Raw genomic sequence first — 12,074 nt, forward strand, 5'->3', positions numbered from 1 at the left:
TGTATGTGCCCCATGCGTGAGCTGCTCCTCCCATGTGGCTTTTGTACATGACCATAACAGCCCGGGGTCAATTAATGGTTTTTCACTCTGTTTATGAAAAAAATGGGTAAAAAGTTTATATATTTAGTATAAAAATTAGAATTTCTATGTCTCTTAGAGCTTTCAGGAGTAATTTGCAGTTGCAGGCAGCCACGAGTGTTTTACTTTAAACACCAGTCAGTGCTAAAAACTCTGAGACTCTTAAGTTTCTGTGTTTAAAAAACTTGCATGAGCTGGTTTAGGGAGCTCGGAGGGGGTTTTGTTGGCTGGTTTTTGGTTTTGTTTATTGTTGTTTCAGGGTTTTTTTTAGTTCATGTGAAAATGAAAGAGCACTTGTTTGTGAGCTGTTGGATACTCTTACCACTGACAATCAAATACTGTTTTCAGACCTTTTTGTTATGTAGTCCTTAGCTGTTTCAGGAGGTTTGGTGAACAGCTCTCCAGTGTACACTCAAACAAATATGATTGATCTTCTTGTTGCTTTGTGTCTGGGATCTCCCTAAAAGCTGTACTGGGGGAATGGGGGGGGCACGTGAAGAATCACTGCCCATGGCAGGTTTTTATTCCTAGAAATTACTTCAGCTGACTCTTATTAGCCATACAGTTAAGAGGGATGGCATTAAGATCCTGAGAATCAGATGCAGTTTCCTTTTACCTGATCGAATTTTCCTAGTCTAGGTCCAGGCCCATGACGTTAAGATCTGAAGTTTTGATGTTAGAAATGTAGAGATGAGAGCAGTATTGCCTCCTGCCTCCCAACAAATGTATTCCACACATGCTCTAAGCATCAGGGGAGATGATGTTCCCTTTGTTATAGCCTTGGTAGGTATCCTTCCATTCCAGATAATGAAATTTAGCAGGTATGTTCAATGGCTTCAAGACTCTGCCACGCTGAGATGTGACCACCAGCATAGAGATCCTGAAACTGATTTCTGCCAAGAGGAGCTGTAGATTTGTGTGCCTGCTCACATTCTAGTCTTTGTAATTCCCAGTCCTTCTTTGCTGTTGGTCCCAGTCCTTTGCTTTGCTGTTCTTTGCCTATTGGTGATAATATTCAGTCTCCTCATCAGGTGAAATAAACTTCATAATCAATTTACTTCATCCCAAACCTTTTTTATGTTTAAGTGCTATTTATTCTTCTGTTTCAGCAGAGCCCAAACTGCCATAAAATTAAACGTAATAGTTTCTCTCTTCTTACCTATTCAGGCAGCTGAAGAAGTTAGATGAAGACAGTTTAACCAAACAGCCTGAAGAAGTATTTGATGTCCTGGAGAAGCTTGGAGAAGGGTATGTGTTGTGTTCCAGTGGGTCTAATGTACATTTTTCCAGGAACACATCTGTGTAAGGGGGGTGTGTTCAGTGGACTCTGATGTTTCACTTTTGGCATGGTCCTGTTTCTGAAAGGTAGCTACCAACATAGAGACAGTGTTTGGTTAATAACAGAATAAGGAATTTGTTTCCCAAGAATGCAGTGTCTTAATCCAAATAGCAGGTTATGGGTCAGCAGTAGAGAGTTAAAAAGTTCTTGAAAAATTCCAGCGTGGAGTTGGTAGAGCTCTGTGGGAGCTCAAGAGATTTTGTAGTTCATCCCTGGTACCTCTTGTGGAAGATCTTCCTGGTGGATGTGAGCTTCAGTGACACTGTGCCTGTTGGTGAGGCAGAGCAGCCTGGGAACACTCCAGGAGTGACATGTTCACTGCCTTAAGCAGTTAGTTTGAAAAGACTGAGTTGTAAATCTGCCTGGCTGCTGTAAGTAAAGAAGTTGGAAATAAGAATGATGATATCTGACAGGAACAAGCAAACCTCTCTGACCAGAGTTGTGGTTCTTACTGATGCTCAGCTTGTACTCTGTGCTGGAAAAAGAGAATTTTAGTTGTTGAATTTGTGCAAAAGGCCATTCCAAAGCTATGGTCAGTGTAATGATGGTGTGCTCTTTCCTCACTGTCTCAGTGTGCTGACTTATTTGTATTACAATGCTTAGAAGTTAGTGGGCTGATTATTTACATTAAAATACAAAATATTTTTAATAAAAGGATAGTTAATGTTTTACCTGATGGTTACACTCATAAAATGCAAAGCCATAACATTTGCATTTTTATATTCAGTGCTTGTTCAATGTTTTGTTTTCTAGTTCTTATGGCAGCGTATTCAAAGCCATCCATAAAGAAACGGGTCAAGTTGTTGCCATTAAACAAGTTCCTGTGGAATCTGACCTGCAGGAGATCATAAAGGAAATATCCATAATGCAGCAATGTGACAGGTAAGTGCACTGCAAAACCCCTTATTGGGATGCAAGGAAAAATATCACCTGTGCCCTGGCATTTAATCAAATAAAAGCCACGATGTTGCCTTAAATGTTTTTTAAAAGGCTGGACTTGTACAACTGAGTTGCCTCACATCAACTGAGTCTCCTTAGCTGACCATTTGGGTAGTGAAAGGTAAGACAGCAGAGATGCAGCTTGCAGCAGGAGAGAGCACTGAGCTGTGTGGGGTGACCCTGCACTCACTGCCAGCTGAGCCAAGCGTGTGAACAGTCGCTGCCCAGGCACCGTCGCTTCTTGGACAGAGGGAACTTGCCTGTGTGTGTGCTGAACAGCAGCTCCCACGGGGCTGCTGGCTTCCCAGCAAGGCCTAGAAAACTGTTAGAAGGCGGGTTTTTTTGTTCCTTTTTTAAAGGGCACATGGGTGAGAGCCACTAATGCATGACTGCTCTTGCATGTGCACAAGCTCGGTGCTGTCACCTGCCTGGGTGGCAGGACTGTCCTTCCTGGTCTTGTTCTGCCTGTGCAGGCTCTGCTGCAGTACAAGCTGTCTGCTGAGCTGAGCATCCTCAGAATAACCTGCTGGCAGCTCTCTGGGCTGATGGTTGTCCCCCTATGTGCACGTTTTTATAGGAAAAGATGCTGCAGTGATTTAGCCAGTGAAGAGCTTCTGGGTAGGGAAGACCTTCTCAAATTCCAAGCCTGAAGGTTTAAAATACACTCATTTCTCTGGTATTATGAATCTTAGGGCTTAGGAAACACTACTTGGAAGGACTTCCTGTGTGGAAAGCCATTTAAAATAAATTACGTGAGCAGTATAAAACTGTGGTCCCAGTCACTTACTCTATTGCATTCCACTCTCATTGTAGTTAAATGAAGATGACTTAGGGGCAGGCAGTAGAATGTACCTTGAAAAGAAATTGTTCCTGAAAAATCTTACTGTGTGACTTGAAGTGCATTTCTACTTTCTCTAAAATTAAATATTAGTTTTGTAAGCCTTTTGTAAGCTCGAAAGTGAGACCTTACAGTTGTGAACAGCAGAGGGAGTGAATCACTGGAGCATCACATTTTCTGTGCAAGCATTAAGGGACACCGTGCAGTGTGACTGACTTGCTAGTTTTCAAGGTTTTTTTTGTTAGAAAATGTTCAGCAGGGAATAGATTAAACACACTTTTGTTCCTTAGCTCCATTCCCATCAAATAAGGGAGAGTCTTTCTGTTAGTTTCTGCTTAACGTTTTCCAGAGGACACGTGGGTTTTCTGAACACTGTACTTTACAAGGTGTTTGCTTTTTGGGCAGCCAGATAGCTGAGACAGAGTCTTAGGTTGTGCTGAGATCCTAAAATATATCCTGGACTAAACTGAAGAGACAAGAAGGTTCATGTGGTAGCAGGGGAACATTTGTCTCAATGAGCATGATAGCTATTTTCCAGCAGATTGTGGACTTTATTTAATGTTTCCCTTTGTTTGCAAATGTTCTGCAGAAGCTTTATCAGGGACTGCTGTGGCCTGTTTCCCATTCCCTTGTCCTGCCCCAGCAGTGACCCTGCAGTAACCTGGTTCAGGAAGCTGAACCAGACTGAAGGCTAATCACGCCTTATTTCCGTGGGATTTGTTGGACAGTTTAGCTCCCTGGAGTGACTTACTGGCAGGTCATATGAGCCCTGCTGTGGGAACAGGCTTGGCAGGACCGGGGAGCCCTGTGCAGAATTTGGGGTGTTCTGGAATACCTCTGATCTGGGTTTCAGTGGCACTTCAGCACCAAGTTTCTAAAATGAGGGTCTCTGCAGTGTATTGGGATCATTCAGTGATGCTGGTTACTGGTGTTTGACCCTTGGTTTTATCCTTTTTTCCTAGTCCTCATGTGGTGAAATACTACGGCAGCTATTTTAAGAACACAGACCTGTGGATAGTCATGGAATACTGCGGGGCTGGATCCGTGTCTGACATTATTCGGTTACGAAATAAAACTGTATGTCCTTTCTCCTTTGAGTGTATGGGTGGAGATATGGGTGTCCAGCAGCTCAAGGAAGCTGAGTAGTTAGGACACAATTCTCAGTGTTCAGTGCCTGACACAACCATTGACCATAACTTGAGATGCAGGTCCTTTTGTTCCTCTGAAAATGAGAAAATTGATTACATTGAGTTTTGGTTATCTGGATAATTTAATTGGTGGAGCAGTTTTTGGTGTGTTTTGATTCCAAGTAAGACCCTACTTTGCCTTACTTTGGTTATTGCAGGATAAGAATTACTAGTTGAGAAAGGGTTATGGCATGTGAAATGTGGTTGTGTATATATATTTATGCTGGTTGTGATCTCATTCTGCTACATAATGCTGTAACTCCATAACTAATTCCCCACTGGTATGGCAACCTTTAATGAAGGCAATTAAGTGGCAGTTAGTGACTCTTAGTAAAACACAGACCAAAGCACAGTGGTGCTGTGTCTCAGCCACTGGTATGTTGGCAGTAACTCTTCCCTTCTTCAGCTCACAGAGGAGGAAATTGCTACAATAGTGCAGTCGACGCTGAAAGGACTCGAGTACCTGCATTTTATGAGGAAAATACACAGGGACATCAAAGCTGGAAATATATTGCTAAATACAGAGGGGCATGCTAAACTTGCTGATTTTGGAGTGGCAGGACAGCTTACAGTAAGTAACACCAGGGTGGCTGTGTACATTTCAGTTTATCTTTTTGACCTTTGTGGGAGTGTGATGGGATTGAGGAGGTTGACAAATTGTTCATAGCTGCTTTTTAGCACTTTGCATCAATGTGAGATGCTAAACCAACAGCAGATTAGATCTTCCTCTGTGGAAGCCGTTACAGCTAAGTAATGGTTTGCAATAGCATTTGCTGCTTTCTTTATGATACTTTTAAGTTCTGTGAGCACATTTTAATTGTTCTTTGCAGACTTGCGTATTCTAGTCTTGCTGTGTCTAATAATGTGCGTGCCTGCAAGATAATTATGGTGATAATTCATTAGTGACTGTTCATGGCTCATACAGTTGCCGTTGTCTGGATCTTTATCCTTCTCTCCTCAGGACACCATGGCAAAGAGGAACACAGTCATAGGGACCCCGTTTTGGATGGCTCCAGAAGTGATTCAGGAAATTGGGTATAATTGTGTGGCAGACATCTGGTCCCTGGGAATCACTGCAATAGAAATGGCTGAGGGAAAGCCACCATATGCAGATATTCATCCCATGAGGGTAAGGACTGTGGCCTTAAAGGTATTGCTAAATGAAAAAGGTTTGATATCATAGGTGGCTGAATCACATATCAGCATGCAATCTTGCTTTTAATGTATAGAACAAGTTGTTTTCTGCTTTTGTACTGTCGATTAAATTAAACACATGTCTTTGTCAGGAAGAATCTGCATGGGAATAAAAAAAATCACAATCCTCTTCTGTTAAGACATAGCTGACACTCTGTGTTGGACATGAAAGATTTTCAGCTGGATTATCTAAAGTGGATTTTGGTGGTTTTTTAAATGCAGGCACAAATTTTAAAGACTGAAAAATGTCAATTTCACACTTTTGGGGCACATAATGGCTCAGCCAGGTATGAGCACTTAGTGAGAAAAGTGTTTTCCTGCTACTTGAACCCTGTGAGCAGGTTTGTGTGTAATATTGGCACAAACTCCTCAGAGGCAGCACCCTGAAAGGTCCACTGTTCGTTAGTTACCAGCATGTGTTTGGATGTTATTTATGTTAAATTGTTGGTTTTAAGCTCTGTTGTGGAAATGTGAAATACTCTTCTGCTTTCAGGCAATTTTCATGATTCCTACCAATCCACCTCCAACATTCCGGAAGCCAGAGCTGTGGTCGGACAATTTCACAGACTTTGTGAAGCAGTGTCTGGTGAAGAGCCCAGAGCAGAGAGCCACTGCAACACAGCTGCTGCAGGTCTGCCTTTTCTTAGGGGAGCATCAGCTCTGGGGGAGGCTTGCCCAGGGTAGACTATGCTCTGTGCCTCTTGAGATGTTGGTTTCGTTTCTTGCTGCTCCTGCTCACTACAGATTTTACATTTTAATAACTCATTTCAAAAATCTCACACTCAACTTCAACTTTTCAGTTCTTCTCTAAGAACCAGTCTGACTTCAACTTCCTTTGTCTTCTCTGGGTTGTTTTTGTTGTTTTGGCTTTTGTTGTTTTGTTGGTTTGCTGGTTTTTTTGGGTTTTTTTTGCTTTGGATTTGTTGTTTTACTTTCGAATTCCCACCAGCACTGCCAAGAAACTGTCTCTTAAAACACAAAACAGGGCAGGCTAAATGTAAGTGGTTGCTCAGAATGTTCCAAGCCTGGTAATGGTCTGTGTAATTGGTTCTTGACAACTAAGCTAAGGAAAGAAGTAAGAAGAGCTGTGGGAGGTGAATGAGCCCAAGGTCTCACATCAGTTGTGCCCTTGGAGCTTGGTCTTGTTTGGAGAGTGGAAGGTCTGCCTCCTGTGCCAAACAGAAGAACTGGATCTTTATTTTAGTAATGTTTTGAGTTAAACCTTAATTTGATTTGAATTAGGCTATAGTAACAGTGTTTTACTGTTCTATCCTGCTTTGAATGCAGTGCTTATTTGTTTTTAAAATATTTCTCAGCATCCATTTGTTAAAAGTGCCAAAGGGGTATCAATCCTGCGGGACCTGATCAATGAAGCAATGGACATCAAGCTGAAACGCCAAGAGGCACAACAGCGTGAGCTCGACCAAGAGGATGAAGAAAATTCAGTGAGTATTTAATAGCAGCAGTGTGCAAAGTCCAAACTCTTGCTCCTTTCATAAGGCTTAACTGCTTTGGGTTTTGTTTTTGCAATATTTTGTCCAATTGCCAGTGGATTTGACTTAGCTCTGGAGTTTGCTACTTTATGACTGTGTAACCCGATGCTTGGTCCCTGCTCAAGCTGTATTTGAGTGGGACAGGCAGCCTGTGTGGGGTACTGTTCACCTTATAGTGTACCTTGAGAGCTAGGATTGAGTGGGGCTACAAAGTGCTGTATGCAGAAGACTTGACTCATTTTCCCAGTTGGATTATTCTATTTATGCAGTAGTGAGGATTTTTTCATTGTAGATTCAGGTCTTAGACTGTTCTCCTCGTGTAGAATAATGATATCATCTCTGATGCACTGTGATATAAGTCTGTTGTGTTGTTTTACTATTGTGCTTTAGAACATCCCTTATAGAAACTTTCTTCTGCACAAGAGCAACCGACAGAAGCCTGAGGTGAGGGCATGGGAAGTGCTCAGGGTTTGCTGTGAATTTCAGTTTGGCTCTTTGTTTCAGTGGTTACAGCATGTGAATTTGGGAAGCATGTTGAAAGCTGGTTTTTGAGCGTCTGCCTGCTCCAGCCTGAATAAATGAAATGGGCAACACAAGGCATTGTGTGCCAGCCCTGCTCAGGGGTGGCACTTGAGCAGCATGGTCCACAGTATCTGTGCTCAACACGTTGTGCATCTGGTTTTGCAGTCCAGGACTGGCTATTTATTCAGTGTGGAAGTAACTTTATTGGTCATGTTGCCATGATGTCAATTCTACAAGTACTGTCCCTACCCTGAGTTTTGTCTTTGCCATCCCCTCCTCGTTTCTGGCTGATCTGGGGTCACAATGCTGAGAGGTGCTGTCTATGTAGTGGAGTCCTCTCTGTTTGGTGTGTGTTTTCCTGAAGCTTCTCTACTCTGTGTCTGCTAGCAGAAAAGCTTCCCAAACATTTCCCAAGTGCTGTGGAAACTTCTGATGTAGTCCTTTGTTAAATGATGTGTAGCTAACAGATTTATTACTTCCACTCACTCACTCACTCCACTCCACACAAAATTAATTCTCCTCTATTAACATCTTGTGTAGTTTTCTCCTCTCTTGCTATTGGTTTTGAGCTTGGGAAGTAAATTATATAGACACTCTTGGCACAACAGGTAAAATGCTGGGGACACCAGAATGTGGAGAAATGACTTCTCTCTTTCCATGACCTTGAGATGGAGATTAGAGCTTGATGTGCAATACCTTTGTGTTTTCCTTCTAACACTAACACAGATCAGTAAGGCCATGGTCACATAAAGAACGTGAACTTCCTCCTGAGAACAAAACATGAGTGTCTCACCTGAGGTGAGGTGCCTAGAAATTCTACTGTAAAACTAGAAAGGGACTTCTATTAATGCAGTTGGATACCTGGTCCACATTTCCAAGAAACCAAATGGGTTGTGGAAATCTTGACCCTGTTCTTTATTAAATCTTAGTCACAATACACACTTAGTGAAGCACACACCACCTGATGGCACTGCCACCTTTAGCTAACATAACTCTGCCAGGAAGTTGTTCTGCCAGAATTGGTTTGAAGAGGTTGTGTTTTCCTACAGAATCAGTCTCCAAAGCCTTGGCAGCAGTAATTCCAATTTTTGTTATTAGTCCCTTTAAACAAATGGAAAGATAAAAAGTAATTTTCATTGAAAAAAGTTACCAAACTTCGATAATTTATTTGAATCCTTTTTAAAGATCTGCAAACATAGTTCATTTTTCTTCAGTGCTCCTGAAGTTTATAATGAGTAAAACTACCTAAATGATAGAAACAAACAAACAAACAAACAAACAAACAAAAAAAAAACCAGGACGAGGGGTGTTTCTTTCCATGTACCACCTACTCTGCAGAATTAGACCTGGTGCTGTCAAGTACCTGGTGACTCCTCAGTGAGCTGTACCACTGGAGACTGTGGGTTAGGGTCAGCTCCCAGAACTGCCTGCCTGAATAGAGACACTAATGACTGACTGAGTGTTCTAATCTACTCTTACAGACACTTCACCAGCTCAGAAATGAGGTACAACTTGCATTGAGAAGTTCCTGCGGATTATTTATCTGTTCTCTTATTTATCCTGCTGGCAGAAAAGCATTCATTAGTTGTCGTTACCTGTTTGGGGGTGACAGGGAGAGAACAAAGTGCACAAACCAAACGTCACTTCTGTGTGTGTCTGTAAAAACCTCTGAATTTGTGTGACTTGCGAGTGTCCTTAAACACAGACATTCTTCATGGGGCTTCACCAGCATCAGTAAAACGTACATTTTTGGCTTGTTTGAACAGGAGGAGGATGAGACGGATTCGGGTACCATGGTGAGGGCGAGTGGGGATGAAACTGGCACAATCAGAGCTGTGAACACCATGAGTGATGGAGCCAACACCATGATAGAGCACGATGGCACCCTGGAGTCCCAGCTGGGCACCATGGTCATCAACACCGAGGAGGAAGAGGAGGAGGGCACCATGAAAAGTAAGAAAACACCTCTGACCCCTAGAATATTGCTTAAACCTTCATGTGGGCTATGATATGTATTCCCAATACATATCATATTCCCAATACTGCTTTGATATATTTGGTAGATTATTGTTGTTGGGAGCCAAAACTCTTAGGTCAGTGCCTTCTGGCAGTAGAGAAACCTTTCCAGGTCCAAGTTACAAGCCATGCTTTGTAGTCTTGCACTTGGTATAACTGAAGTGTACAATTTCCACAAGCTTTTGTGTTAATCAAATAAGATCTGATTCTAGCTAGCAGTTTGGGGGCTTTTTTGTCAGTTCTGTTTTGCTGGGTTTTGTATTTTTCACAGAATGTAGAGAGGGACTCTAACAAGGGGTTAATCACAAAATGTGTGTGGCTTTAGATGGTGATCTGGCTGTAAGCTGGCCTCTGAAAGCAGTCAGTCTGTGTTAGGAGTGATGCATTCAATGAAGAGACAGATTTATGAAATGACAAATGTATTGCAGGCTTCATCTCAGCAGGACATGCAGTGGGAGGGGTTGGCATCTCTCTAGGCTGTTGGGCTTCTTTAGTGTTGCTGCAGTCACTGAGGACAACCAAATGAGCTCTGGTGCTGTTTCAGACATTCAGGTTGAAATCCATGCTGCCCTGAACACAGGAAAGCTTACTAAAGCCACAAGCCTTGTCAGAGGATGTAAGATTTAAAATTATGTGACTGGTAGTCTGTGGAGGACCTTACGGCTTGAGCAGGAAAAGGGTTGAAAATGTTTCTTTGATTAAAGAAATAGCAGGGAGAGCCTTCCCGGAAGAGTGTGACTACAAGAAAAGGAATCTTTTCTGAATTATGAATTCTCATAGAAAGCCATTCCCACTGGTTGTTAACCTCACAGTCCTGAGGCAGAGGTAGTCAGGGATGACTCAACTGGCCAGCCTGGCTGTTTGTTTCCTCAAAGACTGGGGAAAGTGCTGAGGGCTTAGCAGTACAAGTATGACCATCACATGCAAGGCTTGTTCTCTTGGCTCTGGCACTGCTTCCAAAGACTTCCTTGGCCATCTGATATTGAGCCTTTAGCTGTTCTTCACAGGAGTTTGGAAAAATCCTTTCCTCAGGAATTTCTGTGCTGGAAACTTCTTCCCTGTCAGAGCCCTTTGAAGCTTGTGAAATGATGTTGGGTTTGGGAGAGAGATTTCAGCAGAATCCCTTTAAAGATTTTCCCAAACTTTGATAAACATGATTCAGCACATTAGAACCCAGCATTGTCAGTCCATGCAGCAGCTTGGGGCAGCAAAGACAGTGGTCTGGTGGAACAAGGTTGGTCTAGCAAGGAGATGGATGGATGCTTAAAGCAGCTAAAATGTCATCCAAAGAAAGGGACATTTCAACAGTATTATATAAACCTGGTGAAGCTGCAGTTTCTTTACCAACAGACAGCACTGATAGTCTCTCCTCATCAGTGTGTATTGTTCCATTTCATGACTCACAGTATCAGAGGTTTTGCCGTCTGATGCTCCTGCACTGCCAGCCCTGTGTAAGTAAAGCACCTCTAGAGTTTATCTTCAGTGTTTGACATGTGCTTATCTTCTCGCTATCTTTTTAAGGCTGCAGTGCTTTTAACTCAAAAGCTCCTAGTGCTGCCTGTGAAGTGGTGTTCAGAGGCTCGAGGAGATGCCTTTGATAGCATCTCTTTAGCAAGGACATGCTCTGGTTTTGAGCAGAATGAGTTATGAGGATGCAGCAGTGCCTTGAGCACAGGGCAGTCTCTACCCTCAAGAGGGAGCTCCTCAACAAGCTCCGACTCCTCGAGAGCTCCGTGACTGGAAAGTGGAGTTTTTATTTTAAACCCTCCTTAGACTTCAGGCTCCTTAAAAACTCTCTGTTCCTCAGCTGCTGCTGTGCAGGGTGTTCACAGCCAGGTGTGTGGCAGAGGCATTTGGAGGTCCTGGAGGTGTGGTGACACAGGGACCATTTCCATGCCCATGGGCTTCACACAGTGAACCCACTCTCTGCTGCAGGTTATGCTGCATTTTGCCTGCTTAAAGCTTCATTCCAGCAAATCTGATGTTAATGAAAATATCTTTGCCTTAACACCCTTTTCTCCTCTTCTGGTGGTGTAACTCTGAAATGCTGGCTGCTGCACAGAGCAGTTCTCAGTCTGTTTTGGGGATGCAAGGCAGTGTCTCTGAGCAGCTTGTCCTTCATGAGAATTCCCTGCAGCTCCATTTTTCAGCTTGCCATTTACATTTTCATAACATTCAGTTAAATGCATTTAGCCCTAAAGCTCATCAGCCTGCTGCAGAATCCTCTGGAGAAACTGCTTTTTTGTAATCCTAAATATAAATATAATAATGCTGTTTGAGAACAGCTGAGTTTTAAGGAGCTTCATTGGATCATATTTTTAAAGACAGCTATATATTTTTTTGGCAGTTTGTGTTATGACTCACAGTAGAACCTATTTTTAAGTCAATAAAAAACTTCTGGTTTGTTGTTTTTGCATGGCATTATAGCTTCCCTAGGTGTCCTGGACTTTTTAACTGCAGGCTTCTGA

The 12,074-nt window shown here is 42.6% G+C and overlaps 1 protein-coding gene across 1 annotated transcript in view; it reads left to right on the forward strand.

Moving 5' to 3' along the window:
- STK4 (serine/threonine kinase 4) overlaps positions 1 to 12,074 on the forward strand; it is a 45,994-nt gene that overhangs the window by 1,501 nt on the left and 32,419 nt on the right. The window contains exons 2-9 of the mRNA XM_083873538.1: positions 1,246 to 1,326; positions 2,171 to 2,299; positions 4,157 to 4,271; positions 4,788 to 4,952; positions 5,343 to 5,510; positions 6,069 to 6,206; positions 6,892 to 7,020; positions 9,357 to 9,543. Of these exons, the coding sequence (XP_083729664.1) occupies positions 1,246 to 1,326; positions 2,171 to 2,299; positions 4,157 to 4,271; positions 4,788 to 4,952; positions 5,343 to 5,510; positions 6,069 to 6,206; positions 6,892 to 7,020; positions 9,357 to 9,543 (1,112 nt within the window). The remainder of the gene's footprint in view (positions 1 to 1,245; positions 1,327 to 2,170; positions 2,300 to 4,156; positions 4,272 to 4,787; positions 4,953 to 5,342; positions 5,511 to 6,068; positions 6,207 to 6,891; positions 7,021 to 9,356; positions 9,544 to 12,074) is intronic.

This window comes from Zosterops lateralis (genome assembly GCF_965231275.1).
Source record: "Zosterops lateralis genome assembly, chromosome: 16".
Taxonomy (NCBI): Eukaryota; Metazoa; Chordata; class Aves; order Passeriformes; family Zosteropidae; genus Zosterops; species Zosterops lateralis.